This window comes from Tamandua tetradactyla, chromosome 5 (assembly GCF_023851605.1).
Source record: "Tamandua tetradactyla isolate mTamTet1 chromosome 5, mTamTet1.pri, whole genome shotgun sequence".
Classification (NCBI taxonomy): domain Eukaryota; kingdom Metazoa; phylum Chordata; class Mammalia; order Pilosa; family Myrmecophagidae; genus Tamandua; species Tamandua tetradactyla.
In genome coordinates this window covers 186,186,301-186,204,332 of record NC_135331.1, presented here as the reverse complement: position 1 = coordinate 186,204,332, position 18,032 = coordinate 186,186,301, and the positions used below count along the sequence as shown (strand labels likewise).

The 18,032-nt window shown below is 41.4% G+C and overlaps 1 protein-coding gene across 1 annotated transcript in view; it reads right to left on the bottom strand.

Moving 5' to 3' along the window:
- Nucleotides 1-18,032, bottom strand: part of RNF217 (ring finger protein 217) — a 142,459-nt gene that overhangs the window by 32,638 nt on the left and 91,789 nt on the right. The window contains exons 2-3 of the mRNA XM_077162806.1: nt 13,704-13,937; nt 1,350-1,514 (exon numbers count right to left, since the gene is read on the bottom strand). Coding sequence (XP_077018921.1) covers nt 1,350-1,514; nt 13,704-13,937 — 399 coding nt within the window. The remainder of the gene's footprint in view (nt 1-1,349; nt 1,515-13,703; nt 13,938-18,032) is intronic.

The following is an 18,032-nucleotide window of genomic DNA, read 5'->3' as shown; positions in this document are numbered from 1 at the left end:
AAATAGAACTGCTCTTTTAGGCCCAATTTAGGCCCAATTTCCAAAAGCAAAACTTGGCAAGAAAAAAAAAAAAAGGAAACCACATGTGGTAGAGTGTACATATACACATTGTGGTAGTTAGATTCAGTTGTCAACTTGGCCAGGTGAAGGCACCTAGTTCTGTGGACTTGAGCCAATGGTACGTGAACCTCATCTGTTGCTCATTACATTTGCAGTCGACTAGGAGGCGTGCCTGTTGCAGTGAATGACGTTTGACTTAATTGGCTGGTGCTTAAATGAGAGACTCAACGTAGTACAGCCCAAGCAGCTCAGCACACCTCATCTCAGCACTCGCAGCTCAGCCCAGGCCTTTAGAGATGCAGAAAGAAGTCGCCCCGGGGAAAGTTGTTGGAACCCAGGGGCCTGGAGAGAAGACCAGCAGAGACCATCCTGTGCCTTCCCGTGTAAGAAAGAACCTCAGTGGAAAGTTAGCTGTCTTTCCTTTGAAGAACTAACAAAATAAATCCCCTTTTAGTAAAAGCCAGTCCGCGTCTGGTGTGTTGCATTCCGGCAGCTAGCAAACTAGAACACATATATACACACCAACAATGTTCTAAAATGAGCTTTAGAAAAGCTTCAAGTTCAAAGATCCCTGTTCCTAAAGCATTAAATTTAGAATTTCAGCCTAGATTTACCTGCTGACCTCTTTGTATGAAATTCTCTTCTCTGGCTATTGTTTGTACAGACTGACTTGTCAACATATACATCTCAGATATGATGCCTGCTAACTCTTGATTACTTGCATGATTTTCAAGAGATTTTAAATGAAAGGTGGGATTTCATAAAATTCCAAAGTCCAGATTTTAGCAATTAGCTTCACCTCACCAGATTTACAAAAACCAAAATGATCAGCTTAATTTAACATAACCTTCAAGTGATAAGCAATGGCACAAAAGAAAAAGCAAAGGTTTGCAAGGATTAAGAGCCTGCATAATTGAGAATTAATCATAGCACCTGCTGCAAACCAGAAAAGACTTATAAATCATTTTCATACTAGGCTTTACCTGTATCCACATCTTCATTTTAAATGGAAAATACAGATTTTGAAGTTTTAAGTCAGTATTTATGTGGACTTCCTTAAATTTTGGCATATAATGCAAATAATAAAAAATACATTGCTTTTATATAACATCTTCAGTTTAGATATGGAATATAATTTTTTTTTTTCTAAAAAGAAATGGCAAATATTTTTTCTCTCCTATACATGCTTTCAGAAGTCAGGTATATAATTCACTTCAGGACTGTAAATAACTGTTCAGTGATATGCAAATGCATACATTTCTTTCCTTTCTTCTTAAAGGTTATCTCACCTTGCATTTTGGGCACTTCTGGGCATTCCTCTGTCCATGCTCAATTTCGCTGGCCCAGTGACGCAACAATTTGTCTCCTTTTTTGTACTCCTTGCAGTTAACACCTTCATGCCAAGGAGAGTGGCACTTAAAACACCAGACGAATTGGCACGTGGGGCACTGAATCTGTGTAAGGAAAAGTAAGACTAAGTAAACTAGATACACTGCAGCTGTCTGAATGGCTAAGAACGGTGGTGCTTAGGGAAATTAGTTAAAAGGTTATTCGCCCACATTTAAATGCCTTTCCCTCCATAAAGGGGGTCCTAAATACAATTTGTTACTGAAAAAGGAAAGAATTGCTTTCAAGGATGATTTGGCTGTTTGAAGACCAGACTGGAACTACATGAACATTTGGGGTATTCTGGAAATTAATCTGGCCTTATGACTGTCTCCCAAATTGAAGAAGAGAGTAAAATCCGAGATGTAACATGCCCCAAATCCACTCATTCAGACTGCCCTTTAACTCATTATTCCCTGGAACCAATCTCCCAGGCATTTTCATTCCTTCACTTAACAATGGTTTGATTCACTTTCATAAAGTCCATCAAATGAGAAACATACTAGTAAACAAAACTGTTAAGCCAACATGTGCAATGAAGCAGCATCTAAAATAATGGATATGCCTGGTTTGCTGCCAATCTAAGGTAGATAGTTAACAAAACGAAAGCAAAGGATCTTACTGTTAGAAACACCTGAATATAGCGGTTCCATGGCCTGTACCCAGGAAACCATCAGGAAGGGGACGGGGATTTTCACTGTGTAGAGTCCTGAGAGGAAGACTGTGTACACGTTCAATGAAAATATTGGCCTTTCACGTGCTTCCTGAATGGAAGGCAGTTTCCGTAATGATTTCCTTTATTTTGAATTGATAGTGAGTGTCATATTCTCATACAGTATTTCCAGTCTTCATTCTCTGAAATCTTATGTGCATAACTAAATTTTTCCAATGCTATTTTATTAAAATGAATTAACAAGATGTCTCATTTGAAGGGCACTGATAGCTGACTATTCTCTGTGCCCTGCACATTACCTCACTGAACAATGAATGAATTTACTAAACCAACTACACTTCGTAGAACAGTTTTAGATACCGCCCCTTACTGTTTTTTGAAAACCACATTTTTGTGTTTTTTTTTTTGGCATATTGGCTCCAATTTATAAGTGAGTGGCGATTATAATCACACCTCTAATTCATAACTCAAAGAACTGAGTTTTCACCTGTGCCAAAAATATATGTGTATACATCCTATGTAAATATGAAGTAACAAAAGTACTTGTGTTTTTGACTTTATGCCAAAACAAAATAGTAGCTTGTCATAAGATTTATAAAATTTTCATGTTTACTTATTTATTATAATTTTGTTATGTGACAATATCAGCACATAGTATTACAAGCATTATTTATTTTATCCACGAAATAATGCTGAAAAGTAGGTATGAACATCAGAAGTTTACAGATGATGAAACTAAATATCAGGCAGGTTAAATAACTTGCCCAAGGGCACAGAGCAAGTACCTTGAAAAAAAAGGTTTTAAATCTAAACCTAAGTCTGTCTGGCTCCAAGGCCAGCATTCTTTTCCTGTGCCAAAACACTTTGTCAAAACAGCATTCCTTCTTTGATGACTGAAAAGTGAAAATGTAGAAGTCAAAGAAGGTCACACGGCTAAGCTATTCTGTAAGTCAAAATTCTATATGATTGCCAACATAGCGTGAATGCTGAAATCCTTACAGGTTTTACTCTAATTGAGACTCCATGATTTCAAAAAAAGGAAAATGAAAAAAGAAAAAAAGAAAGAAACAGATGTTTCTAATCAATCATTTACAGTAATATTGCTTGTCTTTTCTGATCTTTAACATTAAAATGAGTCATTTTCAAACTAAGAGGGATGAGTTGAAGTGGGTGCACTCCAGATAATAAAACAAGATAATACGGTTGTTATTCCCCTGTGTCATTCAACAATGAAACATCACAGGTGGCCTTCCTTCTGAATGTAATAAGTGAAAACAGGAAGAAATCAGAAAGACATCTCTTTCTCACACGCATCTTCCATTATGTCACAAAGGCCTAAATATTTAATTCCATTCTCTTCTATTCAATATTATTCATAATCCTAAGTCACTGGAGTCTAGAATCACTGAATAAAAACAGTGACCTCTTGGGTTCTTAACCAGTCGGCCTTAGATTATGTTTACAAAACAAGCAGAAGAACGACTGTGAGGTGCTCTGAAACGGGGTTAGACTGACTGACACTTTAACAGTTCAAGGATCTTTGTGACCAAGTGCCGAACTACAACACCTACGACATGTAACGAAGGGATGTGTGGCCCCCCTAAGTAAGCACCGACACAAGGATGGGGAGTCGGACACCGGGTGTCCACACCAGGAACTCTGGCTCCCCACTTCTCTAAATAAACAGTCAAGTTCCACGGCGGCCCCTACCGCCACTCCTCACCCATAACACAGATACGGGGACAAACTGGGACAGGAGTTATCCAGCAAGTATGCAAGCGACCATGAGCAATTTCGGCTCACAGCCAACTACCTACCTCTCACAGAACACATTAAAATAACGATGGCTTTGCTTTCTAAAGGACTCAAAACCACCCTGGCCATCCCACCCCAATTACCCAGGATTTAGAGACTGCACTTGAACTGTCTGGCTACTGACTTCTGGTCTGAAGCTGTCTCATGTTTTATGACCTTAACCATATTCAAAACTGGCCTTATAATAAAACCCACATAGACATCAACACCGCATCATAATAAACCCCACGCAGGCATCAACCCTGCATCTTCTTCCACTCCCTTATTCAGTCATTCCTTCAAATGCCGTGCCATCTCACAACCACAGGCCCACCGCACTGAGGAATTAGCTCCACACAGAAGCCACCAGGCTCCACTCCTGCTCCTCAGAGAATGTTCGGGGATCAGCAACGTCAGCATCTTCCGGGACCCTGTTGGAAATGCAGAGTTTAGGTCCCCCCCAGGACTCACGGGATCAGACTCTGCCTTTCCACCAGAACCCCAGGTGATGCAGCGCATACTCCTACGGAGCAGCGCAGGTCTACACAGTGGCCCCATCTCCATGGCCACAACTGACTTGTCCAGGGACGAGTCCCTGTGCCAAGAACGTGTATCTACTGGTGGCAAGTGGCCTGTGGGTGGCTGGCCTGAGCTCTGTGCAGCAGGGGTGCCCGCTGTTAAATGGAGATGAGCCAGGACAGCTCTGTGCTCCTGAGGAGAGAAATGGGCATATACATTCCCTGTCTTTCCATGGAGCTCAGTGACCACAGCAGGGAACTGTGGAATAGGGAACAATGGACATTCACCTCTGCTGAGATGTTGAGGGGCTCTCAGGCTATCAGAGCCACAGCTCTGACCCTCCCTGAGACCTGCCTGGGCAGCTCCTGGGACAGCTCTCCTCCCCTTCCTGCTTCCAACGAAGCCATCCAGGAAACCTCACTGAGGCAGCCCATGAGAGAGAGCTCCTCTCCGCTCATTACAGTTGGAAAGGGCTCAATGAATGTGATCTGTCTATTGAAATCTGACCTGGATCACACGCTAGCTGCTTTGAGATCTTTCCTTGAATCTCACAGGCAGATTTGGTGCCTTTCCCGTGGAACTACCTCACACACGCGGATGCCTCATTTCCCCAACAACCCACAAACTCACTGAGGCAAAGCCTGTGTCTCATTCATCCTTGGGGCTCCAGAATTGAGTAACACAGAACTTCTGGCACTTAGAAGATGTTCAATAAGTTATTTGTAAAGTGAACTATTTTGTAAAGAGTGGATAGCACATATTGATTAACTGTAAATGAATCCAAAGAAAAACCCAGGCTATCTAATTTATAACCAGTGGCTGAGATGGCATCCCTATTTTTTAGATTACCAGATGATATTTAAACAAGAGTTTATCCACATGATATTTTACGGGGCATCACAATTAATCTGCAAACCTTTGACAAGAGGCAGGGCTGCAAGTGTTTTAAGAATAAAGTTACAGTTAGAATTCTTGATTAACTTATCCCAGACTCTATAAAAGAGAAAAAAAATTATATTGTAATTTAACTTTTAAATTCCTTCATATTTCCAGAAATCTGAGCTATACTAAATTAAAATAAGATAAACCAACCCACTTGCCCTAAAAGAATGGTATTTTCTCCTGAGAAGTTCATCATGCCAAATGAGAAAAATCTCTATAAAACAACGGATCCAAAGTACCAAAGAAAATTATTTTCTTGCCTAAATTCCACATACCCCTTAAACACCATCATTCCAAATAAATTACAAAATCATTGCTTTTAAATTTAAGATTTTAGACAACCATGTCTCAATGCAGCAGAAACAGAAGCGCTAATTCAGTGTTTCCAGAAGGATTTGCTTAATTAGGATGTCAGGTTACGACAGACATTCAGTAATGAAACGGTCATCAACTATTTTGCCCATTCAACAAATATGAGTCAGCACCTTCTAAGAGGCAGCTATTGACTGTACTGGTTTTAGGCAAACAAAAAAGAATGAGAACGTGTGCTTACGGAATTTATAAGCTACTGGGAACTGAGCAGTACAAGCCCGGTGAAGTATAAAACCATGCAGGAACTGTGAGAGGAGAGGTTGGGAAATGCTGGAAGGGAAGCGCTCAGAGTGCATGGCCTTGAGAGAAGGGGAGTGTGTCAGCGGGGAGGGACATGTGATGAGGCAGCCTTCGCAGGGGGACCGGGAGTCACATGGGGCTGCCCTGCAGCCTGGCCAGGGCTGTCCCGTCAGTGGCTGAAAAGCGGGGTTAGAGAGGCATCCCGTCAGCTCTGCACGACTGGCCGAGGGGTCTGGAGTGTCCCCCAAAGCACACTGCGGTGAACAAATTCCTTGTAAGAGACATGTGAAAGTTAGGGTTGCTGGACTGGGGACTGACTGACGTGGTAAATAACTGGGAACACCTGGGGGTGTAAACGGTCTGTGTGAACGGGTGAACGGGAGGTGCTTTTTCTTTTGAAGAGGAGAAGACTGCGGAGGAGAGCAGGCCCCAGAGGGGGAAAGGGGGCCCAGCCCGCACCTCCGTGCTTCCAGGGTGCACTGTCGGCTCCCTTCGGAAGCAAGCGCTAAGGCTGGGGAGCACGAGAGCCTACTGGGAAACCTTGGTTCTCATCCCTGAAGTCCATCTCCAGCTTGGGGAGCCCTGCCCCGAGTGGGGTGCCACACATGGGCCTCCTGGGGCATTGCTCCCTTGATCACAGCCCAAGGGTGGTGTGATCTTCCCTGAATTTTTTTCACAGCACAGCTGAAACTAACCTTCCTTAAAGTTTGGTGAGAAAATCGCAGAAAGTAACACATAAGATAAGCTGTGTTGAGATACAGAACTTAAATATACACAAATAACCTTACGGACCCTCCTCAATCCTGGCTTCCAGGCTCCTGGCACATATGAAACACACTCGTTTTTGCACAGTCCATTCACCTCAACGCTAGTTTTTATTCTCAACTGGGAGGCACGCCCCACTAGAGCAGCACGTGGGAACCTGGGCAGCAGGTGGTATCCTTCCCAGGAGACCCCTTTCCCCTCATGCTGGAAACCCCATTTCCAGCAGGACTGCCTCGCTCCTAACCCCTGGGGACACCTTTCAGCCTAGAAGGCAAGGCCCAGAGATGCATCTGTCCGAGTCTGTTTCTCATCTGAGGATTTGCCTCTTCATAGAGGAATGAAGAAGACACTGATGGACTTGTGTGGTTCAGAGTCCCTAGCCAAAATGGCATGGCTTGATCCTATTTTCAACTGAACGACCCATTCTGTACACAACACAAGAAAGCTAACACCAGATAAGAGCTACCACATACAGTAATGGGGGAGGGGCAGTGTGGAGAGAAAATGGGAGTATTCTCTGTGTCCAGTAGGTGAAAATAGGAGAGAGAGAGAGAGAGATCTTCCCTTAAGATAACAAGGAATTCTCTTAAATTAGAGCTCCCACACAGTGGAGGGGGGAGTGTTCACTCAAAGCGGCCACCCAGGGGGCTTGTGGGCTTGGGGAGCTGCGTGGCATCCCTCACACATGGGGGGCAGGGGCACAGTTCTAACTCTTTCTCTTCCAGCCGGTTTTACAGTGAGCGCAGCTTCCCGCGGCGATATGTGGCAAGAACTAACTTCTTGCTTGTCTTTTTGTGTTGGAGATCCAAGGGGTGATGAGACGAAGTTAAAAAAGCAAACAAAAACCAACCAACCAAACAGACAAAAAACAGGTGGTTCTCAATCTCCCTGCAGGTCAATTTTTGGTAGCTGCGAGCCTTGGTTGCTACAATCATTAGTCTTTTTTCAAGGTCAGATGCATGCTAGAATAACAGGAGAATTCCAAAGATTTGGCTCTCTTGTTAAAAGTTCAAGCACAAATAAAGACTATAAAATATTACAGCTAATTCATGCATCAAGAGAGCAAACAAAGAATGATTTAAGCAAAGTACCTCATTAGTAATTAGGGGGGAAAATGCACTCTAATAAAACTTAGTAGGCCTGCGTCACTGCTGAGTATTAGGAATTTTTTTCCAGGGTGATGTATATAACACACCCTTTGTTTAAACTGGCTTCTTTAAACCAAGTTAGATGACTTCCACTTTTATCTCCCTCATAAATCTGTGGCAGCAACAATCATTTAACAATATGCACTTATTTTCCATCAGCTGCTGACATCAACGAGGCCTTAACCCTGAGAGAAATCAGTTTGGGTTATAAATTAAGCTGACCTTGCCGGGCTGATTCACAATCTGATTCTCGATTTGTAAACACTGTCAACTTAAAGTGATGGTGTCAAGGGAAAAAACATAATAGCAGAGAAACATATTAAGCACCATTACAATGGAAAGCTTAAAAAAATTTTATCTACGGAAAAAAATTCTCTAACCCTCTCTGCCAGAAGAAAAACTTCAGCACATTTTTAAAGCACACCAATTAGGGACAACAAACCCACTGCTGGACTGTGTCCTCAAAGCCCTTAGATAAGTTCTTTGACCACATGAGAGAATAATATATTTGTGCAGTTTTATAAAATGTGATTTCTACCCAGAAGGTTTATAATTATAGGAGAGAAAAAAGAACGCTAAAGCTATAAGGTAAGAATGCAGAGAGCTTCCCTAGACATATTAGTGACTTTTTTCTTTCACTTTGGGATGAGCCACGCACCCCTCTGTGAATGAGCAGGGCTCGGTTTACTGTTCCGTGAGGAAGCGGTAAAGAGAATGACCTGTAAGATGTCCCCATGCTGAGGGGCATGCTTTTCAACCCTCACTCCTAATCAACACGAAAAGGGGCAGCATCTCTTGGTCTGCTCTCGGATTTCTAGTGAAATCTAGAGCGGTACCTGCCTCGGCAGAACTCCCAGGCGTGAAGTAATGACATTTACCCCTTCACCACCCTCTTCTCATTTCCACAAGGAACAGCTATGACTCCCCTGACCTCCGGAGCATAGTTTTCATTTCTGTGAATTCAATGACCGCCCCCTCCCAGCAATAGGATGATGGCCATCAGACCCTTTCGAGTATAGGTTCCACGTTCCCAGGCATCTCCTCGAGGTCCACTGTCTTTCAAGCTTAATATTACTGACGTATTTTGAACTGCATTAAGTTTCCCAGTCTCCAAATCTGCTCCTTCTCCTTAAGATGCAGTCTTCCTCCTCTTTACTCTACCATCCCATCACCCAGTCTTTCATTCCACTCTCTTCTATCTGACTCCCCCCTCATCCCAATACTCCAGAGTCGTTCCTTCGGCTCCCCTTGTCCTATAGCAATAACAACCACAATACCGATTTCTAGTGTGTACTGAGCACTCAGTATGTGTCAGACCTAGTAGCAATCACTTTATGTGATCTTGTTTAATCCTCACTACATTTTTATGACATAGTCATATTTCTGCCCGCGTTAAAGAGGTGGGAGTGTACACGGGGCTGTGGAGCCAGTATGTGGCAGGCTGGGGGTTTCAAGCCTACTTTGAAGCCAGTCCTCTGACCCATCTTTTCCAGCTGGGCGAATTCATCATTTCAAGGCTGAGTTTAATGTCTTTTCTCCGGGATGAAATCTTCCCCATCTTTCTCATCCTTTCTTTGCCTATGCTCTCAGCACGTCCCACCTATGCTTGGTGCAGTAAATATTATTATTTCCACATTGGCCCACTTATTAAATTCCTTCAAATATATTTTGAATGCACACTTGAGCAGACACAGAGCTTCACACAGGCTGTCAGCAGTGAATGAATCAAGTGTGGATCTGGCTTTCTAGAAACCAGTGGGTAAGACAGACTTGAAGCAAGCAATCACACGAATATATCATAAAACTCCATATCTGATAGTGCTTTGGGGTGCTGCTAATGCATGTGTCTCCAGGTATCACGAGTTCCAGCAGAAACACAATGTCAGCATTTCAAATCTTCCCACCACTAGTTTACTGCCTGCACTGGCATGCAGTTGGCTTTGCGTTAATAAGTTCAAGGAACCGGTAAAGTTGGAAATTAGATCTCTAACTGGAAATTGCTATCGACCTTTGGAAATGGGATGAGCATCATGAGAAGAGTTGCAGAGACAATGAGACAAAAACATCATGAATGAGAAAGTCTGGTTTGACCAAAGACAAGGGTGTCTCAATGGACCTTTCTCAAGTGAGGAATGCGCGTGCTCTATTTGACGGAGTGAGGGTCTGACAACTCTCACATCATCATGAGAAGCTCTATTAAGTCAGCCTTTCGCCAGAGGGGAGTTGCTGAGTGAAGGTCTGGAAGAATAAACTCAACCTGAGAGTCCTTTTCACCACCTGTTAATTTTACTATGTTTATCCTGTTAATATTACTATGTTTACTTTTTCTTCATCCGTTGAATACAAAAGATCTAAGATGTCTTTATTAAACCTTTGCAAATCAAACCACAAAACAGGATATTTTAGATCTCATTCATGTAAGAAGCACCCAAAGGTGTTTCCTACTATAAAATTACTAAGGTATGTACAAGCAATCTCCTAGGTTAGGTGCTTTTAGATTGAAAGCCATAATAAAAGCTCAAAGAGTGATATCTTCGATTAAAACAGTATAATGCAATGACTGTAAAAGAATACTGAAATATGCATTATAAAGGCTTAACAATGGATAGAAAACTCACTTTAGGCTATAAACAGTATTTTAAAGAGATGCTGAATTGCTCAGACATGTTAGGCTTTAGCAGCCACCTTTTATCTCCTGTCTTTGTGACCATACAACTCAATTTAATATCATTCAAGTACTTGAATTCAGGACTCTTAAAGTTATAATAAACTATGCCAGTTCACAAGTCGTTTCTGTTACTATGGAAACAGCATTTAAAAAGAAATTATGGCAAAATGAAAAAAAAACAGCCCTTCTAATCACCACGGAGAGTGATGGTAAAAGTCACAGCTTAGGGTGCTATATACCTACCACCATGAACAGAAGTGTGAGCCTGCTGGAGAACCCGCACCAGCGCTCTCCTTACCCATGAGATCCACACAGGTAGGGGCAAACAAATCAGGTAATGATAATGCAGAGCTTGGAATTTATTGATGGAAAATGCTATGTAAATTGTTATATTAAAGGTAGTAGGCGGGCCGCGGTGGCCCAGCGGGCAAAGTGCTTGCCTGCTGTGCCGGAGGACCTCGGTTCGATTCCCGGCCCCAGCCCATGTAACAAAAACGGAGAAACAGAATACAATAAAACAAGAAAATGTTTAAAAATGTTTCCCTTTCTTCCTTCCTTCCTTCCTTCTATCCTTCCTTCCTTCTCTCTGTCTTTCCTTTAATAAAAAAAAAAAAAAAAAAAAAAAAAAAAAAAGGTAGTAAAAAGCACTGCTTTAGGAATTGCTGGAATCATCCCTAGAACTTTGGATAATACAGAACAGGGAGGTCACCTCTTCTGTTACAGCCCTTCCCCTCCACAAGAGGAAGAAAGGGAAACCAGCACGGCCAACTCCAAATTCTGCAGTAGCTTAACTTTTCTTGAAAGTTGCTCAGAAATGCTACTTTATATTGAGAATTTTATCCCTCACTATCCCCAAAGATTTTAACTGCTTCGTCATCAATATTCATTTTGTATTGAATTTGTCTACCCCGCAAACCAAAATTCCTTATCCCATTGGTCTTCAAAGTCCAGTAAGTAATTGCGTACTGGGTTTCAGATGTTGAGCCATTTACCCCGACCTCTCTTCTTAGCTCCAACCCAAGCCATCGATGCTGCAGGAAGCCTGATCATAGGAAAATGTACTAGTAAATCTTTGGGACATTTAAAATTATACAACTATAGGATCTTATATTTCAAAATATGTTTTGCATATTTCTCTCCCAATATATGTGCATTATAGTAAGGTATGCTCAGCCCAATGTGACACTGGTGATGTTGAATGAAATGAGATCTATAATATTTTATTGCTACTATAACCGCATCTTAAAAACCCTCATCGTTTCATAAGAATGCATTTTTAAATTACTCTGATTCAATTATGAAAGCATGTTTTAATTACAACAAATCTAAAATAGTATAGTTTGAGTCTGTAAATATGTGCAATCCTAAACATAATTCAGGAAAGAAATAGAATATCCTACGTTATGGGATAAACACTTTTCTGTCAGAACAAGGCCTTCTAAAACTAATAATTCTCTAATATCAGTAACATATTCATGGGAATAAAAATAACTTAAAATAATCTAAGAATATTGAGAGTCAAATAAGGTTGTTCTATTGACAGCAACTCAGCATTCACAATCACTGTTGAGGGTATTATTTTAGCTATACAAATTTTTACCTCAAAAAGGACACTTCTGACAGAAAAAAAAAAAGCTTTTCTTGACAGTTAAGTCTTAAAGAGACTAGCCTGCACAAAAACAGTAGATAGAAAAATGAAGTATGAGCGTCAAACAGCTTCACAGACCAATCACTCATCACGAGTCTGGACTAACCCACGACTACTCTAACTCATCATTCTAACTTATACGGCCACGGTGGAAGAAATGAGCTGCGAATCCCAATCCCCTCAAAGCTACAGGACGGAGAAAGCTGTGCCCACTGATGCCAAGACACAGACGTGGGCAAAACTTACCTGACATGGAGATGACTTCAACTGGCCTTTGAAGCCACTTCATCTTGCTGGGTGCTGTAAGGACAAGGATGAAAACAGTGCCACAGCCTCACAGTTTCTAGCTTCATTCATACTGCAAAGGTCTTCTACTCAGCTGCGTATTACAGGTACTGCAGAGACTCAAAAATTTCCAATGCCGAGACTCCTCACCCAAGATAACTGCTTTGGGATGGGGGATGGTGTGTGTGGGCTGGAGTACAGGTGCTTTCTTAAAAGCTCTCCAGGTGATTCTACTGTACAGCCAGGGCCACAAATCAGTGATTTACTCTCACAGTGTTGCCTTGCTTTCCTTGTCTTCCATCTTGCCCTCCTGTGAAATCTTCTATCAATGCTGCCAGAATGATCTTTCTCTAATGCCTATAAAATTAAATTCTCTAGTACTGAGTCCCAAGAGTACTTACGTTTGATGGAAAGCACAGCATCAAAGACTCATGATGACCTGTTCTTATCTGACCTCTGCACTGCTCTGCCACATGCTGTGGGAAGTGCTTGCTTCCAACACTCCATGATCGCAGCCTGTGGACCTGCAGGCACTCATCCTTGCTGTGAAAGGCTCTCCACCCTGCATCTGCCTGGAGAACTACGCCTTCTCTAAGAAGCTGTTCCTGACACCCTAGCTCCTACCCCTCCCTCACTCCCAAAGCACCCAGTATGTGTGGCTTTTTTTTTTCTTGAATAATCACATCAAACGGTCATTTTTAGAACATGCCTTTCTCACCTTCAGTAGACTTCTTCAGAGAAGAGACAGTGCCACATTTGTCTCTCTCACTCAAACTTCACACAGTTGAGCATATACTGGCATTCTATATTTGCCAAATGAATGAATAATCTTTTATACCACTTTGGCTACTAATGGACAGTGCTAGACTACATTTACATTGGGACTACTGAAAAACAGTCAAGCTTACAGTAAAAAAAAGAAGCTTTAGTATTTTAAATGACTATTACTCTAAACGTTAGACTTACTATTAAGACATGTTTTCAACATGGTTAAAGTCAGTAACAGCACTTTAATTAATCTTAAAGCACACTCTCTTATCATCGGCCTCTCCAGACCGTAAGTTTTCAGAATCATAACCGATATATACTCATCTTAGGCTCTGGTAAGGGAAGGAAGCCCACTTAATGTCCGCCACAATTTGGCCTAACGTGGCTGCTGTCAGCATGTGACATCTAACCCACAACTCTGGTGACCATGCTTACTTTATATTTGCTCTCTGATCTGGAAGGGGTGGGAATATGTCCTTTTTTCTTGAAGGTTGTAAAGTGCTTGCACTGAGGACATGGCTTGGTGCTGGAATCAATACGGCCAAGTTCCAAGAAGTACTTATATTTGATGGAGTCTTCATGTGTTAAGTTATAGACAACAGTTGTTTCTTCCAGGAATTCAAAACACTCTGTGATGGGACATTTGATTTCTACTTGGCCAAGTTGTACCTGTGTGAAAGAGCAGATGGACGAATAACAAGGTCAATGCTTATTGTTCCCACATATATCAATGTATAATATATAACACACAGTACTACTCTTATAGTAAGTAAGGGATTATTTGTCATTTTTTCAAATATAACATAAAACGAATGGTAATAATTTTGATACCATAATAATTAATTATCATATAATTTTTAAAAACTACTTATAGAGAGTGGAAACCTTCTCTGATCATTATATTTGTGAACTTAGAGGGACCTGAACTACAGGCTCACCAGTGAAGCAAATTATCATCACATCTTTCTGGAAACTGCAGGGCAAGGGAGCATTCAGATAACCTGTCAACTACAGGAGCAATTAGAATGAAAAGATATTTTAGATTTTTTATATTTTCAACCTTACTATACAGAGACTAACCTCAGCATTAAACTTAAAACAGTTTACTGCTTTAAAAGGACAAAAGTGAGATTCTATAAAGTACATATTTACAGCGTCCAATAGTTTGAAAAATTACTAAAATATGATTCTGTTTTCTTTAGAATTTTCTTGACCTTTACGTCAAGAACAAATCGTGGTTCTAGTAACATAAGGAAGTTACATGAACCACAAAGTTGTGGAAAAAATCCTTATCATGGGCTCTTTCTACTAGCGGGGTAATTTTTTTATAAAATGAGTTTCTCAGAAGGACTGCTGAGCTGGACAAGGAAAATTTTATACCATAATACCACCTTTTACATTGGATATGGGATTTCAGAAATAACCAGTATTAAAGATCACTGTGAAAGATTCAAGCACAATGCGTCAGCACAAGTACATTTTAAAGGCTAAAGAAGAAGAAAATAAAAGTCTTTGAAAAAAAAGGAGGGCGTAGAATGTCTTCCATAAGTAGTGAACAGGAGCTCTTTCTATTCATGGAGTAACAATTGTTTTTCATTCTTTTTGTTTTAGCCGAGACACAACAGACTCCCAACGGCAAGCGATGCCCAAAACATTTCTTTCCATTTGGGTGAATCTGACCTTCTGAGAAGTCAAAACACATCCATGTCAATGAGAAAAGCATGCTGTAAAGACTGTCAAGAATGGGGAGAAGCAACACTGGCCAGGAAAAGAAAAGCAACAAAATGAATAACCTAAACGAACAGTAAGTTGTCTCCTTGCTTTGCTATTTACCCAGCAGAAACCTGAGGACGTGTGGTTGAGACTGCTATGGGCTTGAAGGAACGTTTAACACCAGTAAAGGTCAGCGGTTACACTGGTAGTGAAATCTAAGAATCTGGCTTTGGATAAACCTCCCTATTAGAACCTACCTGTGAACAGTGTAAACTGCTACATAATTTATGGTGCAGGGAGATCTTTCAAATATTTATTTTAACAAATTTATCTGCTTTTGCTGAGTTGCCTAATGTTACAATCAGAATCTGCTATTTTACCCTTATTATGGTGCTACGATATTATTGTAGCTCAAATTATGTTTTTATAAGAAAAGTCCTCAGAAGATTTTTAAGTTATTTTTTAAACCAACTATAACATTATAATGAAGTATATCCTTCAACAAAATGTTAATGAATGCATGGTCTTTTGACATTCTATCAAGCCTGACAGTAAGTCAGGAGCTGGGCTAATAGTGCAGCTTCAGGCGTGAGCTCATCCTGGCGGAGACATGAGCATAGAGAGGCATTCTTACATGGCGTGGCGAGCCCTCCTGATGGGTTAATACAGGGAGTCAGGAGAGAACATGGTGAAGTTCAGTAACCTCAGACCTGGGAGGTCAGAAGAGGCTTCCTGGAAGAAGTGAGCTTTCAAGTGAGATCTTAAGATTAGTACGACTCAGCCAAACAAGGGCAAGATGTTCAAGCAAACAGAAGATAAAACGATGGCAAAGTCCTGGAGGTAAGAGCGGCGATGCCGGCACGTTCCTCACACCCCACATGGATGGTCTGGCACAGTCCCTGAGGTATATGCATCCTGGCTACACCAGCCTTAGAGGAACTGAAAAGTGGGCGGTGATGCTGAACCACAAAATATGAGAATAGGACTCTCAGACATGCAGATGAACCTGAGCCAGTATGTGAGGGCAGACAATGAGGTAGGAGTCTGGACCTTTTTAACTACAAACTTAGAAAAACATTTGGTTTTCAGAATGTGAATGACAATTTCTTTTCAATGCACATAAAAGGAGCTCATCTGGGCCACCCCAAGTGGCTCTTGTTTAGGAAGAGCAGTGCACTTGAATTGTTAAGAGTCGGAGTTTTTAATTCCCAGGTGTGCATTTGAATCCAGCCTCCCTTACCTACAAGTTTATATAAATGATAACAAAGAAAACCGTGATATCACAGTCAAAATAAAAAGTCAGGTCTCATGGAGAGTGGAATGTAGCTTAGGGACGAGAACATTCCAAGGCAGCGCATAGAGGCAGGTCATGTTACCTCCTCAGCAGTGGGAATTCATTATCCATCACAGGGGACAGCACCCAACATCCCGTCACACACCTCCTCTTCAATGTCAGCACTTTTTCTAGGCTCACAACTTGTTTCATTTCTGTAGTAAATACAATTTCCTCTTGCTTTCACATTTCCTGCATTGACTATTCTATGTCTTTTCTTCTCTTTCAAACCTCCCCAAACCCTTCCTCTACAATACTCTGAAACAGTCACCTTGTATTTTATTGAAAAAAACAGAAGCAATCAGATGCATATTTTCCCATCCCTTCACCACCAACTCTATCAACCTATCTATGCCTGTTTCCATCTTCTGTCTTCCTTCTTTTTATAATATCTGAATAGAATCGACTTCCGGAGCAACTGCATAAGAGCCTACTAAAGTGTCTGTTAAGTATTCAAGTTTCCTGGCCCACTGAAGACCTACAAAATCAGAACCTTTGGTGCTAGGTCAGTAATTGGCACTTTGAAATAATTATTCTTTGAATACTCATACTTCTTCATTCTAACAATTTCCTCTTTCTCTTAATGCAGAGTTACTTATAGTCTATGGAATCTGTTGGCCTATCTATGTATATCTTTTCCAGAATAATTTCCTCAAAAGATTATTAGCAAATGAGTAATTATGGTTAAGCAAAGTAGATTATTTATGCAATGAAATTTGTATTTAAGCAACTCAAGCATGTACCCTTTAAAAAAAACATTTTAATATCTCAAAGGCCAAGATGATCTTATAATCGATAGCCTTTTAGCATTGTGCCATAGTTTAATTAGCAGTGTTTTTACTTTCTTAGTGGCACAGAAGATAATAGTGCATCTCACAATTGATAACATCTTAAATTTCAGTGGAATGTGGTTTTTGTGGGTTGGGCCCTGTGTGAAGGAGTGTGGAGAAAGGAACACAGGGCATCTATCCAAGGAAATGGATGCTAAACAAGTAAGCAAGTAAAGAAACAAGGCAGAGCAATCAGTGTTATAAAACCCCACATTAGTGAAGGTCTCCGAGCAGGTGAAAATTTGAGTTGGGAACAAGAGGGTCCTGCCACACAAAGAACTTGGGGGGAACCTCAGGCAAAGGAAACAAGGACAACGGAAGCCAGCACAGAAGTTGCCTGATGTGCCTGCAGCCAAGGAACAGAATCAAGTCAGAGAGAGAGAATGGTATGAGATGAAGTTGAGAGGCAGGCCTTAGAGGCTCTGATGAAATGCTTGGATTGTATCATAAATGCAATACGAATCATCAACTGGCTTTAAGAGGTGACGTGACACGCCGAGATTTACACTACCAAAAAAATTCATTCGAGCTGTTCCTGGCACATGGCCTGGAGCAGAACCAAGTGGAGGGAGGGAGAAAAGTGGCATTCTGGACCACAGCTGCACTCCTCACTGGTGGCAGGTGGCGGTCGCAGTCACCTAGCCAGGAGATGACAGAGGACGGAACTAGGTAGCGAGAGGTAGCCAGATATGGGGTGCCTTTAAGGGTGGAACCAAGGGAACTGGTGATGGACTGGAGATGGGTGATGAAGTAAAGGGAAGAATCAAGGATGGCGCTAGGGTTTTCGCTTGAATTATCTGATAACTGGTGAGTGATTTTTCCCAAGAGGTTTCCAATGTAGTTGACACAGATATGTGATATTGGTTGGCTGTTATTCTCTGGAAACTT